Source organism: Hyaena hyaena, unplaced genomic scaffold (genome assembly GCF_003009895.1).
Source record: "Hyaena hyaena isolate Hyena2069 unplaced genomic scaffold, ASM300989v1 scaffold_245, whole genome shotgun sequence".
Lineage (NCBI taxonomy): Eukaryota > Metazoa > Chordata > Mammalia > Carnivora > Hyaenidae > Hyaena > Hyaena hyaena.
In genome coordinates this window covers 1,630,109-1,649,327 of record NW_024080878.1, presented here as the reverse complement: position 1 = coordinate 1,649,327, position 19,219 = coordinate 1,630,109, and the positions used below count along the sequence as shown (strand labels likewise).

The window sequence follows — 19,219 nt, the reverse complement described above, 5'->3', positions numbered from 1 at the left end:
GCATACCAACATTCACATAATGAGAATTTCAGAAGAAGAAATAGAAAAAATGTTCAAAGAAATAATGGCTGAAAACTTTCCCAATTTGATGGAAAACATTAATCGACACATCCAAGAATTTAACAAATTCTAGGATAAACACAAAGAGATATACATCCACACACATCATAATAAAACTGTAGGAAAACAAAGACAAAAAGAAAATCCTGAAAGAAACAGGAAAAAAATGATTCATCACACACAATAAAACATCAATAAAATTGACAGATGACTTCTCGTCAGAAACACGTAACTGATTCTGGGCAAAGTACTGTAAACAGAAGTGACATTTCTGAGCTGGAGTACTTAACTGCCAAACCCTTGAACACTTTTTCCTCTGGTACAGTGATTAGCAAGTTTTGAAATAGTAGCTGTTGCCTCAGCCTGGATTTCATAAGTGTATATACTCTGCTCCAGCAATCCCATTTCTGAGAATTTATTCTACAGGCATACAGTAAAACCTTGGATTGCAAGTAAGTTGTTCTGTGGTGTTGCACAGGACAAGCCAACATTTCCAATAAATTTATTGATAAATGAGCAATATCTTGCAATTCAAGTAGTATGGGATGATGAACATCACACGATCACAAATGAGCCAATGGTTCTTGAAATTTGCTATGATATGCAAGTGCTGTGTATTACAAGCATGTTTCTGGAACAAATTATGCTCATAAACCAAGGTTTTACTGAATTATTAGAACATGTCTAAAATGATACAAATACAAAATAATTCTCTGTAGCATTGTCCATTTAATCAAAAGAGTAAAAACAACCCAAATGTTCATCAACAGGAAACTGGCATTGTTTTCTTAATTTCTCTTTCTGATAGTCCATTATTAGTGTATAGACATAACAAATTTTTGCATATTCGGTTTTTATCCTACAACTTTACTGAACTTGTTTATTAGTTCTAACAGTTTTTTGATGGCGTTGATAATTTTTTCTGTATATAACATCCTGTCATCTGCAAATAGTGACAATTTACTTACTTTCCAATTTGGAGGTCTTTTCTTCTTTTTCTTATCTAATTGCTCTAGCTAGGCCTTCAAATAGTATGCTGAATAAAAGTAATGAGAGTAGGTGTCTTTCTCTTACTCCTGATCTTAGAGGAAAAGCTTATGATGTTAGGTATAGGCTTTGTATGCATTTATTGAGACACACTCTCTCCACACCTGTTTTGTTGAGAGTTTTAATCATAAATCAATGCTGAATTTTGTCAAATGCTTTCCTGCAACTACTGAGATAATCATATGATTTTTATCCTTCATTTTTATAATATGGGGTATCACACTGATTAGCAAACAAGATTAAAAATGTGAAATGGGGGGGGGGTGCCTGGGTGGCTCAGTCAGTTAAGCATATGACCTCAGCTCAGGTCATGATATAGTTCGTGGGCTTGAGCCCCACACTGGGCTCTGTGTGCTGACAGCTCAGAGCCTGGAGCCTGCTTTAGATTCTGTGCCTCCCTCTCTCTCTGCCCCTTCACCACTCATGCTCTGTTTCTGTCTCTGTCTCAAAACTAAGTAGACATTTAAAAAAAATTTTTTTTAAACTCTTTGTGAGTCTACTCAGTGGATGTTAGCACAAAGTGTGGCATTTCCATGGACTGCAAAGGGAGAATCTCACCAGAAATGTGGGAGCTTATACTGTTAGCTTTTCCCATACTCCAGGGCATAGGTGCTACACAGGAGGACACAAAAGGGTCTTTGATCCTTTTGAGCAGGTGCTCACTGATGGAAGGTAGATAGGCTCACCCCAGAAGGGCCCCAAATAAGGACAGTGCCCATACACTGGAGGCCCACTACCACCCCAGAAGCATGATGTAACTGAGCAACAAGATTTTCCGATGAACATCAATTATTCTTGTTTTCTGGTCAAAGAAATGTCTTGCTGACCTGAGACCCTCATACTTTCAAGGCTGGAAAAAACCAGGATATCTCACTCAGCAACCTAGATACACTTCCTAAGAAAACAATTTACACAAAAATATCTCTAAAATTGCATGAACCTGGTCTTGGTAGAACCAAAGCTTCTAAGTAAGGTAGCCGTGGCTCCTGCAGTGAAACGGAGTGCCCTCTCCCAGTCCAGTGTGCATTCCCACCTTCCTCACGGTCTCCAGCTCCTGCTGCTTATTTTCATTGGCAGCCTGGAGCTCTTTCATCTGTCGCTCCAGCTCCTCCTGTTCAGCCAGCAGCTTCTTCCGGAGTTCTTTCCGACGTTGGCGGGCTTCTTTATGTGGCGGGGGGCTGCCCAACTTCAACAGATGGATAGTAGAATGAATGGCTATAAAAGGTGTTAAGATAAAAAAAATGGAATATACCGTTTATTCTTTATAAGCCTAACATGAACACGGCACACTGGGAAGAATACCAGAGAATCAGTGTAGATTCTGATTCTGCCACTGAAAAATGGTGTGACCTTGAGCAAGCCACATAACCTTCTGCAGAATCAGTTTCCTCATCCTAAAATGAAAGAGATGATCTCTAGAGTCCCTTCCAGCTCCAAAATTCCATAACTGTACATCTGTGCTTACATAGATACTTGATTCGGGAATATCACCCCACTTGAAGAACTTAAAACACTTTCAATTCCCTTGTCTATATTTCTCAAAAGGCTAAATAAGAATAAGTCATAGTTACAGTTGAGATTATTAGTTCCTGATATCTGATTTGCTACCTGCTGGGTTTAGTCTGTCCCTTACCTATGCCTTATGAAGCCATCTCCTTATACACTTCCTTCCTGAGATGGTAATTACAGCTATCAGTTACTGAATACTTGCTATAGGTAGAGCCTTTATATGCAATATTTAATTTTTATTTATTTCCGATTGTTTGAATTATTTAAATTTAACTTTTTGAACAGCTAATACTCTCACATTGTTCAAATTCAAAAACATGAAAAGACATACAGGAAAAGTCTCCCTCCTATTCCTATCCCCAAGTACTGGGTTCCCCTCTCCACTACCAACTAATGTTAACAGTTTCTTCTGCATCTTTCCAGAGATATTTTAAGAATATACAAGTAAGGATGTATATTACCTTCCATCTTCTTTTGACATAATACACCCTTCTGAGCCTTGGGTTTTTTTCACTTAATTTTTCTTGGAAAGATTTCCATTATCAGTACATCAAGCATTAAACATAAAGTACCTAACTGCATTGTGTTACTGTACCATAATTTATTCAACCATTTCACAGTTATTGGATATTTAGGCTGTTTGCAATCTATCACAAACATTTCTGCATGATGTGTCTTTTTTTAAATGTGGAAGCATGGGGCACATGGGTGGCTCAGTCAGTTAAGCATCCAACTTCAGCTCAGGTCATAATCTCACAGTTCATGAGTTCGAGCCCTGTGTAGGGCTCTGTGCTGACAGCTCAGAGCATGAGGCTTGCTTCGGATTCTGTGTCTCCCTCTCTCTCTGCCCCTCCTCCATCTGCATTCTCTCTCTCTCTCAAAAATAATATAAAAAAAAATTTTTTTTAATGTACAAGTATATCTTCATTATCAAATTATTAACCCTCACAAAAACCTTGAGAGGTAGGTACTATTATCCCTATTCTACAGAAGAGGAAAAACAACTACAAAATTTATAACTCAAGTGACCCAGGAAAGAGGACTTAAGCTGCAAACTCTTAAGCCACATCAAAATGACCGCAATTTTCAGAATAACAAAATTTTACTTACGTCTAAGAATATCATATTCAGAAAGAATCTCTTTTCATGATTAAAAGAAAAATCTCATTGCGAGGCCTAGGGGGCTCAGTTGGTTAAGCGTCTTGGTTTCAGCTCAGGTTATGATCTCACAGTTTGTGAGTTCGAGCCCCATGTTGGGCTCCATGCTGACAGTGTGGAGCCTGCTTGGGATTCTGTCTCTCTCTGCCCATCTCCCACTTGCACGCTCTCCCTCTCAAAATAAATAAACTTTAAAAAAGTTATTAAGTCAAAAGTTTGTGTTCTTGAGATATTTGAAACTAGTGATTTCTTGTGAAAATAAATCTTGAAAATTACTGGAAATATTCAAAAGCGATTGTATTATTCCTCTGCTTTCTATATGACTAAAAATTCAAGATGGTCACTTTAAAATTCTTCATAGTCCAGGGGCGTCTCGGTGGCTTAGTCAGTTAAGCGTCTGAATTTCACTTCGGTCATGATCTCGTGGTTTGTGGGTTTGAGCCCCGCGTCGGGCTCTGTGCTGACTGCCAGCTCAGAACCTGGAGCCTATTTCAGAGTCTGTATCTCCCTCTCTCTCCGACCCTCCCCTGCTCACGCTCTCTCTCTCTCTCCTAGAAATAAAAATATTTAAAAAATAATAATAAAATTCTTCATAGTCCTTAAAAGGGGAAATTCCATTATCTTAAAAGCAAAAAGAATCTAAAATGTCTAGTTTATAATTTTCCCACAAGTTCATTATACCAATGAAATTAATGAAAAATTTGGGACTTCCTTTCAATTTGTTTTTCTTTCAGTTACTATGCTGCATATAGAAATAACTACAATGAGGAAACAATGCCTCATGAGATTAAAAGGAAATTTAAAAATACAAAGTCAAAGCTCTCAAGTTATATCATGACAAATAATAAAAATTGCCTTACCCTGAATCCACTCCTGTTTTTTCTTCTTATCTGAGGCACTGATTTCAAAGGTTTTATCAAAACATTTTATGAGAAAAAGGCATTTCTTCCCATCTTTGTCAGGCAAGGACTAACAAGGAAAGCAAAATTAGTTATTTTTTATTTTATTTTTAAGCATTTAATTAAGTTCAATCTTAATTATTTACACAAATCTTGCTGAAATTCAGTATCAATAAAAAATGTGTATAAGGGCATATTTCTAATTTACAAAATGCTGTCCTCTAGGCAAAGTTACCTATGGTAACAAATAACCCTGATAAGCATACTTCATCCAGACTGGGAGAACCACCAACACCTGACAGGACACCATGCTTTGGTGTTCCTAAGCACGACTCTTGTACGTGAGCACATCCCTATAGGAACCTTCCTTATAGGAAGGTGTATCCATGTATTGACTCCAATGGGCTATGAGACTTCTAAGCCAGGGAGATTACCACATCTGCCTGATGCAGATCCACTCTCTTTGCACCTGGGATATTACTGCTAACAAGCTGTAGCTCCTCTCCTACATCCTTATAAGTAGACTGGTGTGGCCTCTGATAACCTGGTGAGTATCCACGTTTAGTTTAATCTAAGAAGACTGCTTAGTGGGCAGTGCACACCCGGAGGCATTAATATATCTATACTATTTCATCCATCAAAATACACTGTCATCTCATTATTATGAGATGTTAGGTATTTCAAATACCTGCAACAAATACAGATATGGTGATAGTTCAGATATAAATTAAAAACTCGGGGCGCCTGCGTGGCTTAGTCGGTTAAGCGTCCGACTTTCGCTTAGGTCATGATCTCGCGGTTTGTGGGTTCGAGCCCTGCGTCAGGCTCTGTGCTGACTGCCAGCCCAGAGCCTGGAGCCTGTCCAGTCTGTGACTCCCTCTCTCTCTGACCCTCCCCTGTTCATGCTGTCTCTCTCTCTCTCTCTCTCTCCTAGAAATAAATAAAATATTTAAAAATTAATTAATTAAAAACTCAAAATTTATGTTCTTGAAGACCACTTCTTTGCCGAATTAATAGCTAGGAATAAAGTGTACTGAAAGTCATCTGAAATCCTCAAAGGTAATGCTCCCATTTTTGTTAGTTTTATTTACTATACTCAAAATGGCCCAGATTTCCTGGTTTATTCATGATTTCAAACAAAGTCTTACTGAATAATTTTTTCGCTTTCTTTTTTATGACTCCATTTTATTCAATAAATGATTCCTTAAACGTACAAACAAATCTGATTTAATCCCTATACTTTTTTCATAAGACAGAAAATAAATTCACATTACAAAAAACTTTTGTCAGGTATCTCTGGTTTTTGGTTCAGAAACTAGGGCAACTGTATGCCTATGTTATTTTAAAAATGTAAATTTTAAGATTCTTTTAAGACTAAAGCCTAGTAGGAATATAAAATACTTGGGCAGCAGGGGGCAGCATCAGAAAGAGGTAACAGTAGACTCACCTCCACACAGCAGTTTTCATCCAAGAGAATGTCTCCTTTCTTATCTTTCAGATCCTCACTCACGTAATAAGAAATTATGTTGGGTTTTAGTACAAACCAGCGTTCAGTCCAGTTTTTCCGTCTATGGCCTTTTTTCATCATGTAACCCTATAAAAGATTAAATCTTATATAATCTTATATAAATACCTGTTCTTTTAAGAGCTGATAACTTTCTGAATACATGAATATCAGTGGTCCTTGACCTCTGTGGATCATGAACCCACTGAGGATCTATGAAGGCCAGAGGCACTGTACCCAAATCCTCATGTTAATAGATGCACACAAAAGTTTACACATAATTCTGGACATGCAGAGACAACCCCTCTAACTCCACCCCATGCTACATACAGAGAGTAGCCTTAGAACTCCTGGTACTAAAAACATTGTAATTTTTTAGAATTCCTTATCTTTTTTATGGATACCTATTGAAATATTTATAGATAAAATGAAATGGCTGGGATTTGCCTCAAGATACAGGAAAGGCAACAGTAGGAAGGGTAGTTGGTGGTTACTGGGGCTGGATGAATGGTATGTGGGAGTTCATTATACTATTCTGTCTATTCTGATTAAAACACACACATACCACACACACACACACACACACACACACACACACCCCTAACAGTGATTCTCAGCAAACTAAAATCTCAATGAATGAAAATGTGAAACTTGGCCAAATATATGTTTCAACCAATCACCTTCTGGCACCAACCTACCCTTCATACCTGACCTCTCACTATTCTGGAGGATGAACTCTTCTCCAGATGAGCAGAAAAGGAACTGGACCAGTAGTTAGGACTCACTTAGTATCTACATTCACACTTCTATACTTCCTTCCCACAAATCAGTCACAAAGATGTATAATTCATTTTTGCTTCAGCAAAATTACAATTATAGGCCAAAGCCCTTCAGGGTTGTGTGAGAATAGCTGAATGTTAAATATTAAATGTACAAGTACTGATACCCTATAGTAGACTATACACAATCATTATATAATATTAGCTTGACTTTATCATTTGGTTATTACACCAAGTTCTTTTTTTTTTTTTTTTAATGTTTATTTATTACTGAGAGAGACAGAGACAGAGCATGAGCAGGGGAGGGGCAGAGAGACAGGGAGACAGAATCTGAAGCAGGTTCCAAGCTCATAGCACAGAGCTGGATGTGGTGCTCAACCTCCTAGACATTGAGATCATGACCTGAGCTGAAGTCAGATGCTTAAACTGACTGAGCCACCCAGGTGCCCCTATTATACCAAGTTCTAATCATACTATTTGTTCAGCTTCCTCATCCTAGGACATTTAAGCAAAAGTTATCTCATACTGAAATTCATCTGTAGTCCAATTATCCTGACATACGGTGGGCCTAGAAGTCCTCTTTGGACAAAGACCATGTCTCACATTCTTTGTAGCACCAAAAACCTATACAAATGAAACCTCAATTAATGTTTATTGATGGGCTAAACTAGAGGAAAAGAGCAAAGATAACTTCATCTACTGAGCAAATAAAGGACCAAAGTAAGGAGATCCCAAATTGGAATTATTGTTCAGTATAAAATGTAAAAAACATGAAAGAGCCACTAAATATATATATATATATATATATTCTATTTATTTAACAAGCATTAAGCATCCTATATTGATATCAGATGCTATGTAGGTCATAATCTAACAAGATAAATGCAACATTGCTATATAAAGGTATTTTCTCCAAAAAAATAAGGGTATTTTTCTAATTTTATAAAAATATATAGGGGTGCCTGGGTGGTTCAGTCAATTAAGCATCCGGGTTTGGCTCGGGTCATGATCTCACAGTTTGTGAGTTCGAGCCCTGCATCGGGCTTTCTGCTGTCAGTATAGAGCCCACTTCAGATCTTCTATCTCCCTCTCTCTCTCTCTCTGCCCCTATCCAGCTGGTTCTCTTTCTCTCAAAATGAAAAAAATAAAAAATAAAAATATATAATCACATGCATACAGTCATGTATAGAATCTAGTAGTAAATCCAATTAACAAGAAAGGAATAAAGAAGAAAATAAAATTTACAGGAATCCCACAATCCGGAAGCAATCACTTTTAACATTTTGGGGAGTATGCTTCCAGATAGCCCTACACATATATCACATTACATGAAAGGGATTACAAGATACTTCCGTTCAACAACATGTTTTTTTCTCTGACCTATAATATGCCATGAGGATCTTTCAGATCAACAAGTATATACACGTGACATGAAAGTACTTTACAAATAGTTTGGAAATGTGGTCATTTAAACAATTCTTTCAAAATAGTAACTTCCTAATTCTTAAGTGTACTTCAAAATTATATCAGTAATTTTTTTTTTATTAAAGCCTAATACAAGACTAGGAAAATAAGAAACTATTCTTGTTCTAAATCGGCATAAAAGTATAAATGACTTATACTCGAATGCAAATGTCTTATTTCAAACATGGTCAAATTCTAAAGCTGAGGAGAAACTGTTCCAGGACTCTTACCTGTTTCAACACATCTAATATAAGCTCATTAAAGACTTCATTAACTGCCATGGACACCGTCTGCCGATCCATGCCTTTGCTAAACTGTCCGTTTCCAATAAGCTCAATCAGTTCCCACACAGAAAGGCCATCTTTACTGTCATCAAAGTTGATTTTATAATGTTCAAATTGTTCCTGTTGCCAACCTCCTCCCATGGCTTCTGTCAGTTTTTTAAGCAGGTATTCAATCTATAAAAAGAAAAAATTTTAATTATTAATTCCTAGTTAAAAAAATTACTTTTAAACTTAGGTATGTATCTATGTTATTTACACTGATAAGATCAACTTAGGAAATGTTCCTTTTTAGTTTCAAAATTATATCTTTCAAGAATCATGATATTTTCAAAGGAAAGGTATAGATAAAATTATTATATTATCAGAGGCCACTAGTCCTATATTAACCTTATAAAATAAGGAACCAAAAACTGAGGGGCGCCTGGGTGGCTTAGTTGGTTAAGCATACAACTTTAGCTCAGGTCGTGATTTCACAGTTCATGAGTTTAAGCCCGAAGTAGGGCTCTGTGCTGACAGCTCAGAGCCTGAAGCCTGCTTCAGATTTTGTCTCCCTCTCTTTCTGCCCCTCCCCCACTCATGCTGTGTCTCTTTGGCTCTCTCAAAAATAAACATTTAAAAAACATTTTTTAAAGGAATCAAAAACTGATAACCCTCTAAGAGTATAGTATATTTGAATGCAAAACTAAAGCAAACTGTACACATACACTACCATATACAAACTAATTGATGTGGTTAGATTACTGTTGGATATTTAAATATATCAGAATATTGATCTTATGAATTAATATGTAAGTACTAATCACATAAGCATCTCAAAGTAGTATGTACAACTTAGCCCCCAATTTATAAATTTCCCATGTAAGCCAATTATTTGAAATTTATGATACTTCCTCCAATTATAACATTGACAATGTTGGGAACAATGGTCAAATTCCTAGCCTGGGCTGGAAAAGCTTATTAAATCCTGAAAAACATACCTTTGTGTAGAACAGTAGAAAATATTGCTATTCAAATAACAGCAGGTAAACAAAACAGTGAGGCAATAATACTCACTGAATGAGAAACTGCTATCTTCTGGAAAGCCTCGGTTTCCTACAATGCTCTCAACTTCAACATGTCCAAAAATGAATGAATCACCTCAGCCTTACAAATGGCTTTCCTTTCTATTATTGATTTCAGTTGGAACAACACCATTCACCCATGCTAATCCTTATTTTCCATTCCTTTATACCAAATCAGTGATAAATTCCTATGATTTTCACTTTCTTAGATCAGTGCTTTTCAAAATGTAGGTTAGAAGCCAATATGAAATCAACTTATTAAGTAGTCACCAGCATCATCTTTAATGGAATGGAAATATTTGAGTTTACTTACAATAAAGAAAATGTTTTGAGGTAAGACTGTTGTGGGGGTGCCCTATGTGTGCTGGTCATGAATATCTTCCTATGGGTTACAGTCAAAAGAGAATGAAAAACTTTGTCCCAGACAATTCTCAAACTCACCCCCTCCTACTCCATCTACCTTGTTCAGGCCTCCCAGTTGGTATCCTTGCCTCCAGCATTGCTCCCTTGTGTCTATATTCAGCCAGAGAGATTTTTTCAAAACATAACCTGAGCCTGTCCCCTCCCTCTGGATTTCTTTTAAAGTTGATAAAGGCCAAGCTCTTCCGTGTCCCTTGGTGACCACCATCCCTCCCACCCGCTTACTATCTCTAACATGTGTTCCACTATGCCCACTGCAGATTTTACACACTTCGCTAATACCACTGATCTGGGGTCTCAAGCTTATTCTGTAAAGGGTTAGGTAGTAAATATTTTAGGCTTTGTGCATCTATATTATAAGTTACTCTTTGTTTGGGTTTGTTTTTTACAATGCTTTAAAAATGTAAAAACTCTTCTTAGCACATGGGCTAAACAAAAACAGGCCATGGGCTGCATTCAGCAGGGAGCCATAGTTTGCCAATACCTATCAGAGATTATAAGGAGTTTACCCACTTAACATACTTTTTTATGCTTCTATGCCTTTCCCCACGCTGTCCTGTCTATCTTGAATACCTCTCCTCATTTCTATATCCATCTAAATGGTATTTGTTCAAATTCTGTATCATCTAGGATACTTCTACTCAAAGTGAGGTATGAACAGCAGCAGCAGCAGCACCTAGAAGGCTGTTAGAAATGAAGAATCTTGGACCCCACCAAAGACCCAAAAATCAAAATCTGCATTTTAACAAGAACTCAGGTACTTCTATATGCATATTAAAGTTTTGAGAAAGCACTGCTCTAAGTGAAACTGCTCTGACCAACCCTAATCCAGGTCAAGTGTTCTAGTTTTTTTTATTTTTGTTTGTTTTTCAGAGAGAGAGAGTGGATGCGCACAAGCAGGGGAGGGGAAAAGACAGAGGAAGAGAGAGAGAATCCCAAGCAGGCTCCATGCTTTCAGTGCAAATGCTGATAAGGGGCTCAAACCCACAAACCGTGAAGTCATGACCTGAGCCAAAATCAGGAGTCAGATGCTTAACCGACTGAACCACCCAGGTGCCTGCAGGTCAAGTGTTCTTCTATGTCACTCCACTTAGCATACTGTACTAAATTTATCTCTCAATCATTTGGATCCCCACCATTTCCTGAATTCCTTATAGAAGGGACTATGTCCCACCTATCTTTAAGTATCCAGAACTCAGCAACATACCTAGAATGTGGGAGAGCTCAAATGATGTTTACTAAATGGAAATAAACTAAGCTAAGCTTCAATTTTCTCATCTATGAAATGGGAATAATGGTTATCATATAGAACTACTATGGGGATGAAATGAGACAAATACGGATTATTTTGAACAGCATCTGACATAGTAGGTACTCCATCAATGTTACTTCCTTTTGTACTGAGATTCAAACACTTAAAATTACATTTTATTATTACATTTAAAAACAAGTCTGTTAACATGTAGTATAATAATTTCAGGAATAGAATTCAGTGATTCATCATTTACATATAATACCCAGTACTCTTCAACAAGTGTCCTCCTTAATGCCCCTCACCCATTTAGCCCCTTGCCAACAACCCCCCACCCAACATCAGCTGCCAGCAACCCTCAATTAGTTCTCTGAATTCAAGAGTCTCTTATGGTTTGTCTCCCTCTCTGTTTTTATATTATTTTTGCTTCCTTTCGCTTATGCTCATCTGTTTTGTCTCTTAAATTCCACATATGAATGAAATCATATATTTGTCTTTCTCTGACTGACTTATACACTCCAGTTCCATCCACGTAGTTGCAAATGGCAAGATTTCATTCTTTTTGATCACCAAGTGATAGTCTATTGTATACAGATATATATATATAGATATATAGATACACATATCTTCTTTACCCATTCATCAGTTGATGGACATTTGGGCTCATTCCATAGTTTGGCTATTGTCAACAGTGCTGCTATAAACATTGGGGTGTGTGGGCCCTCTTTGATTCAGCACTCATGTATCATTTGGATAAATACCTAATAGTGCAATTGCTGGGTCTTAGGGTAGTTCTGTTTTTAATTTTTTGAGGAATCTCCATATTGTCTTCCAGAGTGGTTACACCAGTTTGCATTCCCAACAGCAGTACAAAAGGGTTCCTCTTTCTCCATATCCTCAAAAATATCTGTCGCTGCCTAAATTGTTAATTTTAGCCATTCTGACAGGTGTGAGGTGGTATCTCATTGTGGTTTTGATTTGTATTTCCCTGTTGATGAGTGATGTTGAGCGTTTTTTCATGTGTCCGCTAGACATCTGGATGTCTTCTTTGGATAAGTGTCTATTCATGTCTTCCACCTATTTCTTCACTGGATTATTTGTTTTTTGGGTATTGAGTTTGATAAGTTCTTTATAGATTTTGGATACTAACCCTTTACCCAATGTCATTTGCAAATATCTTCTCCCATTCTCTTAGTTGCCTTTTAGTTTTCTGATTGTTTCCTTCACTGTGCAGAAACTTTTTATCTTGATGAGGTCCCAGTAGTTCATTTTTGCTTTTCTTTCCCTTGCCTCCAGAGACATGTCAAGTAAGAAGTTGCTGCAGCCGAGGTCAGAGTTGTTGCCTCTTTTCTCCTCTAAATTTTGGTGGAAAAATTATGTTTGGGTCTTTCATCCATTTTGAATTTATTTTTGTATGTGGTGTAAGAAAGTGGTCCAGGTTCATTCTTCTGCATATCGCTGTTCAGTGTTGCCAGCACGGAGTGGACTTTTTCCCATTGGATATTCTTTTCTGCTTTACCAATGATTAGTTGGCCATATGTTTGTGGGCCCATTTCTGGATTCTCTATTCTATTCCATTGATCTATGTATCTGTTCTTGTGCCAGTACCATACTATTTTGGTGATTACAGCTTTGTAATACTGCTTGAAGTACAGAATTGTGATGCCTCCAACTTTGGTTTTCTTTGTCAGGATTGCTTTGGCTATTCAGGGTCTTTTCTGGTTCCATACAAATTTTAGGATGGTTTGTTCTACCTCTGTGAAGTATGCTGGTGTTATTTTAATAAGGATTGCTAAAATTACATTTTAGAGGGGCACCTGGGTGGCTCCGTCAGTTAAGTGTCCAACTTCCGATCAGGTCATGATCTCACGGTTTGTGAGTTTAAGTCCCACATCAGGCTCTGTGCTAAAAGTTTGGAGCCTGGAGCCTGCTTCAGATTCTGTGTGTGTGTCTCTCTCTCTCTGTCCCTCCCCCATTCACCCTCTGTCTCTCTCAATAAATATTAAAAAAAAAACAATTTTTTTTTAACAAAAAACAAGTAACAAGGATCAGGGTACCTGACTGGCTTGGCTGGTAGAGCATATGACTCCTGATATCAGGATCGTGAATTCAAGCCCCATGCCGTGCATAGAGCTTACATTAAAAAACAAAAAAAATTGGGTGCCTGCATGTCTCTGTTGGTTGAATGTGTCTCAGTTGGTTGAGCGTCAGACTCTTGACTTCAGCTCAGGTCATGATTGCACGGTTTGTGAGATTGAGCCCTGTGTCTGGGTCTTGGGATTCTCTCTCCTCTCTCTCTCTCCCTACCTGTGTGTGTGTGTGTGTGTGTGTGTGTGTGTGTGTGTGTCCCTCCCCTGCTCTTGTGCATGTGCACACACTGCCTCTCTTTCCCTCTCTCTGTCTCTCTCAAATAAACTTTAAAAACAAAAACAAAAGCAATTTCATTTGTGCCTAGCTGGCTCAGTCAGTAGAGCATGCCACTTTTTTTTTTTTTTTAATTTATTTCTAGGAGAGAGAGAGAGAGACAGCATGAGCAGGGGAGGGCCAGAGAGAGAGGGAGTCACAGACTGAAACAGGCTCCAGGCTCTGAGCTGGCAGTCAGCACAGAGCCCGACGCGGGGCTCGAACCCACGAACCATGAGATCATGACCTAAGCGAAAGTCGGACGCTTAACCAACTAAGCCACCCAGGCGCCCCAAAGAGCATGCCATTTTTAATATTGAGGTTGTAAATTCAAGCCCCAAGTTGGGTGTAGAGATTACTTGAAAATAAAATCTTAAGAAAAAAAAAAAAAAAGACATAACAAGAGGGATAGTCAATGGAGGAGAGAAAGAAAATGGTCAAGATGAGAGAAAAAGAGAAAAGGAAAGAATGGGCCAAAAAAGAAAAGGTAAAAAGATTAAAGACAAGAAGAGATTAGGGACTCCTGGGTGGCTCAGTCAGTTAAGCATCCAGCTTCTGCTCAGGACATGATCTCACGGTTCATGGGTTCAAGACCCATATTGGGCTCTGTGCTGACAGCTCGAAGCCTGGAGCCTGCTTCGGATTCTGTGTCTCCCTTGCTCTCTGCCCCTTCCTGGCTCGCTCTCTCTCTCTCTCTCTCTCTCTCTCAAAAATAAGCAAACATTTTAAAAATAAAGACAAGAAGAGATTAAAAAAAGAAAAAACAAAGTTAAAAAGGACATTAATATGAATAACTGCTCAAAGTGAAATAATTTAGAGGCATTAACATGTACAGAAGTTCAATCTCTCTAATGCAGTAAAAAGAAGTGCCTGTGCTGTCTGATCACAAGGTGGGATAAAGGTAGTACAAGCAGAACTAGAAGTTTTAATAATAAGGCCAACAGAAGCAGAGGCGTATGGTCACGTGTATAGGCATGACAAAATGGTGCATCTACTGACCATTCACACTATAAATCAGGAAACAGCCTTAGCTTTTCCTCATCTACCACTGTGAATATACCCAAGTCTCTCCCACTCCAAGCTTCAGTTTCTCTTGTATATCCAATGTTATGATGTTAGTAACTGAGAGTACCTGCTAGTAGCAAACTCAGCTCTAGAGGCAGCTTCCTAGGTTCACTCTGAACCTTTCTGAAGGTGCACTCCCAAACTCTCCTGAGTTTGTCATCCACACCCAGCGTCTGCTCCACATTCCCAGTGATTGTCCCAAATACTCTACGTTCATTTCCTGCTGACTTTCAACACAATCATACACTTATCATTACCAAATAATTTAAGGACCCCTTAATTCATTATATTGGGCCACGGAGAGACAAACATTCCCGCTCTCAACTATTCAATTATACTAAATAATAAATCACGTGCTGCCGTGTTAGTCTCGAGTGGCCTACATCAATTCTAAGAGCTCATTCAGTTTCAGGAAGCAGCTTACTTCCTCCTTCCAAGCAAGTTTCACCAAAAATAACAAAGAATGAACTTTCAAACTGCATGTGATTTTCGAAGCCTTTGGCTCAAAAAATTATGTTGTTAAAAGTTCTTTCCCTGTCATCATTAAAAAGGGGCTTTACTGGCTTAACAACAATTCATGTTTTATTTCACTAAGGGTCTCTTAAAATTATTTCAGTTTTGATATTAAACTGCATCAAAGCAATTCTTCCAAATATGTCCACAACAGACACATCCTGTTTTCTTCTTGGCTCTGTGGAAAATGAATACTAATGAAAAAACTATACTTTACAGACACACATTTCCAGGAATATCATTTGACAAAAATTACGGAACCATCTTAAATGGGAACATACGATTTCTTGAATTCTGCATGGTGTAAGTCACTTAAACATTTACTTAATATTTTGACACTAATTTCTTGGTAATGGGAAACTGAATCAAAAGCAAACATTTATACCACTTATGTCACTCATATAACTACCACTGTTACTTATATCTTAGATAGCATTACTCAAAATTAGGTAATAAAATCTTAGTTAAAAACATTCTGGACTTAAACAAAATACAAATAATCATTATGGTAGATGGATGAATGGAAACATAAAAATGACCTTAAACTTACAAAGCCTAAAAATTGTTGTTGAAATTACAAATTAAACTCATATATGCACTCATGACAAATAAAGACATTACACTTCAAAATTTATTTTTAAAATGTATCTTTACATTAAATTTTATTAAAATCTCTAAGTCTAAAACTAGTTCAAAATATGGAGTTTTTTTTAATGTTATTAAAGTATTTAGGAAAGAAGCAAAATGTAACAAAGAACGACCACCTTAAGAAATATGATGACTCTAGTACTTTCCATAAAAGAGTGTGTTCTTGAGTTTACAGTGCTTCATCCAAGGACAGGAGATGTGCTAAGAGCTTAATACAAAGCCATGTTTTAAACCTCAGGAGGCTATTTCAGCAGCCAGACAAAGCAATTCCACATAAATCTGTCCTGATGATTCTTTCTCCACATAAGTACTCCTAGCCACAGAGAAATGATCTTTAAAACTAACTCTAATTCTAAATCTAAGCAGAAGAAATACTGAGGGAGTTAAGGAAGTCAAAACAGAGTAAGTCCAAACAATAGCATGACAAGATATGCTGCCTGGCTATTCTGAATAGGGGCTATATTCCCTTCCCAATGAGATTAATTTGTTTAGAAAGACAACCAGACATTCCTATGAGCCCACAGTCTTGGCACAGCTCTGGGGTACAGAAAAGGACACAGTAATGGCACACTTCAAGACTCATGCGGGTTCCAGTTCTTCAGGCCACCTGGTGCAGAAATCTGTGGAGTTTCTTAGAGCAGTCAGGAAGCTAGTACTGACCGGCTCCCTTCAAAGTCCTTGGCTCACCAATGATTTAAACCCAATGACAAGTCCTTCATATCAAGCAAGTGCTGCCTTGAGGAATAAGGGAAGTTTCCTTAGTTACTAATTTCTAATGCTGAAATCAGGACAAGATCACTTTCAAGTCCACCATGAATATTTTACTGATGGTAAGAACCCAAACATCAAAGGTAAGAGACCCACTCTACCTCCAATTCCAAAGAAAATACAAATAAACTCAGAACACTAAGCATAACTACAAAATGTTTTAAAAGACAACACTGGGGATTTTATTAGCATAATTCTTCTAAGAAACAGCTAGGTTTTTAAAATACCACCAGGGGGTACATGGATGGCTCAGTCAGTTAAGGATCAGACTTCAGCTCAGGTCGTGATTTCACAGTTCATGAGTTCGAACTCTGTGTAGGGCTCTATGATGACAGCTCAGAGCCTGGAGCCTGCTTCAGATTCTATGCCTACCTCTCTCTCTGCCCCTCCCCCACTCATTCTCTGTCTCTCTCAAAAATAAGCATTTAAAAAAATTTTTTTTAGGTGTGCCTGGGTGGCTCAGTCATTTGAGCGTCCAACTTCAGCTGAGATCATGATCTCACAGTTTATGAGTTCAAGTCTCACACTGGGCTCTGCTGACAGCTCAGAGCCTGGAGCCTGCTTGGGATTCTGTGTCCCCCTCTCTCTCTGACCCTCTCCTGCTCATGCTCTGTCTCTGTCTCTCAAAAATAAATAAATGTTAAAAAAAAATTTTAATACCATCAATACATCTTTTTCAATACCTATCAATATTCCATTCCTTCTATATGTCTCTGTATTAAGCTAGACAATTTTCATGGACAAGACTCCATTGCACATTTTACTCTCCATTTCCCCTTTAACACTGATGCACTATTACATCATTATTGTTACTAAGCACTAAGAAACTGTTCCCACCACTACATACAACTGTGTTCTACTTGTTTTCCAATGACCATCTAATTGGTAAATCCAAGAGCAACCCTCTAGTTTTCTGTAGCATCTAATGCTAGTAACTACTTTTCTGCTTCTTAGGACTTTTTTCTGTGGCACTCATGACTCAATACTCTCCCAGTTCTCCTCCTACCTTACAGACTATTCAATTCAGCTTCCTATACCAAAACTACTTCCTCTCCCTGCTACAGAAACACTCCCAAGGTTCCGTCTTCAGCCCTCACTTCTCCCACAGCAGTTTCTTCCTCCCTGATCTAACCTACTCCCATAGCTTCCCCATTTCTGTCTCCAGCCCTAGCCTCTCACAAACTCTAGATGTGTACTTCCAGTTGAATACAGGACAGCTCCACAAGTATGTTCCACCTAAAATACCCAACCCATCATCAGACACCATATCTCCAACTTATTCATCATCCTGCCATTCACACACACACACCTTTAGTGAGCACTTATCATGAGGCCAGACATTATGTTAAATGCTTCACATACATCAACTATTTTAGTCCTCACAAGAGTCCAATAAATGAAGTAGTTGTCCCCATTTTACATATGGGGAAACGCAAACAAAGAGACAAATTAATCTCCTCAAGATCACATAGTTAAAATGTGGTAGAGTCAGGATTTAAAGCAGACAGTCTGAGTTCAAAGATCATGCTTTAAACAACTACCTCCCAATTGCCCAAGCCTGAAACCAGTCTACAGACCTACACAGCCAGGCACTATGAACTTTTAGCCATGTCACCTCCAGGTCCCTCCCATCTGACCTTCTTTTCCATTCTCACTGCCATTACTATATTTCATTCCTCACATGCCACTTACCTTCTCTCAATTTCCCATCTCCCATCTCTCCATATTTCATCTATTTATTTGACACTCTCTTGCCTAAAAATCATTAGTGGCTCAGGGCACCTAGGTGGCTCAGTCAAACATCCAACTCATGATTTCAGCTCAGGTCATGATCTCACGGTTGTAGGGTCAAGCCCGACATCGGGCTCCACACTGAGTGTAGAGCCCGCTTGGGATTCTCTCTCTTTCTTCCTCTTCTCTCTCTTTCTCTTTCTCCCTCTTCTCTCTCTTTCTCTTTCTCTCTTTCTCTCTCTCTCTCTCTCTCTCCTTCTCTCTCTCTGCCCCTGCCCTGTGCTCTCTCCCTCTTTCTCAAAATAAATAAATCAACATTTAAAAATATCACCAGCTGTGGCCCACAGCTCCCTACTGCCTACTACAGGGTAAAGTCAAAACTCCTAGGCTCATCTACCACCACTCTTCTTCACAGCTAGCATGTTCCAGTTAGACAGGGCATGTGTCATTCTTTTTGACTGCCTAGCATCTAGCCCCCTTCTTATGTGTAGGCAATCCCCTACCTCCCAATTCAGATGCTAAAAATGCAAATGGACCTTTTACAGGCCTCTTTTGCAACTACCTCATGGCACCTGACACAGGCCATATACAATTAGATGTGTTATCCCCTGACTGTGAACTGGAAAGTGGGCTCAGAGAATTCTCTCTGGTAGC

The 19,219-nt window shown here is 38.3% G+C and overlaps 1 protein-coding gene across 1 annotated transcript in view; it reads right to left on the bottom strand.

Annotated features, from left to right (window-relative positions):
• SWAP70 (switching B cell complex subunit SWAP70) overlaps positions 1 to 19,219 on the bottom strand; it is a 75,012-nt gene that overhangs the window by 12,980 nt on the left and 42,813 nt on the right. The window contains exons 4-7 of the mRNA XM_039244615.1: positions 8,651 to 8,878; positions 6,121 to 6,267; positions 4,635 to 4,743; positions 2,141 to 2,322 (exon numbers count right to left, since the gene is read on the bottom strand). Coding sequence (XP_039100546.1) covers positions 2,141 to 2,322; positions 4,635 to 4,743; positions 6,121 to 6,267; positions 8,651 to 8,878 — 666 coding nt within the window. The remainder of the gene's footprint in view (positions 1 to 2,140; positions 2,323 to 4,634; positions 4,744 to 6,120; positions 6,268 to 8,650; positions 8,879 to 19,219) is intronic.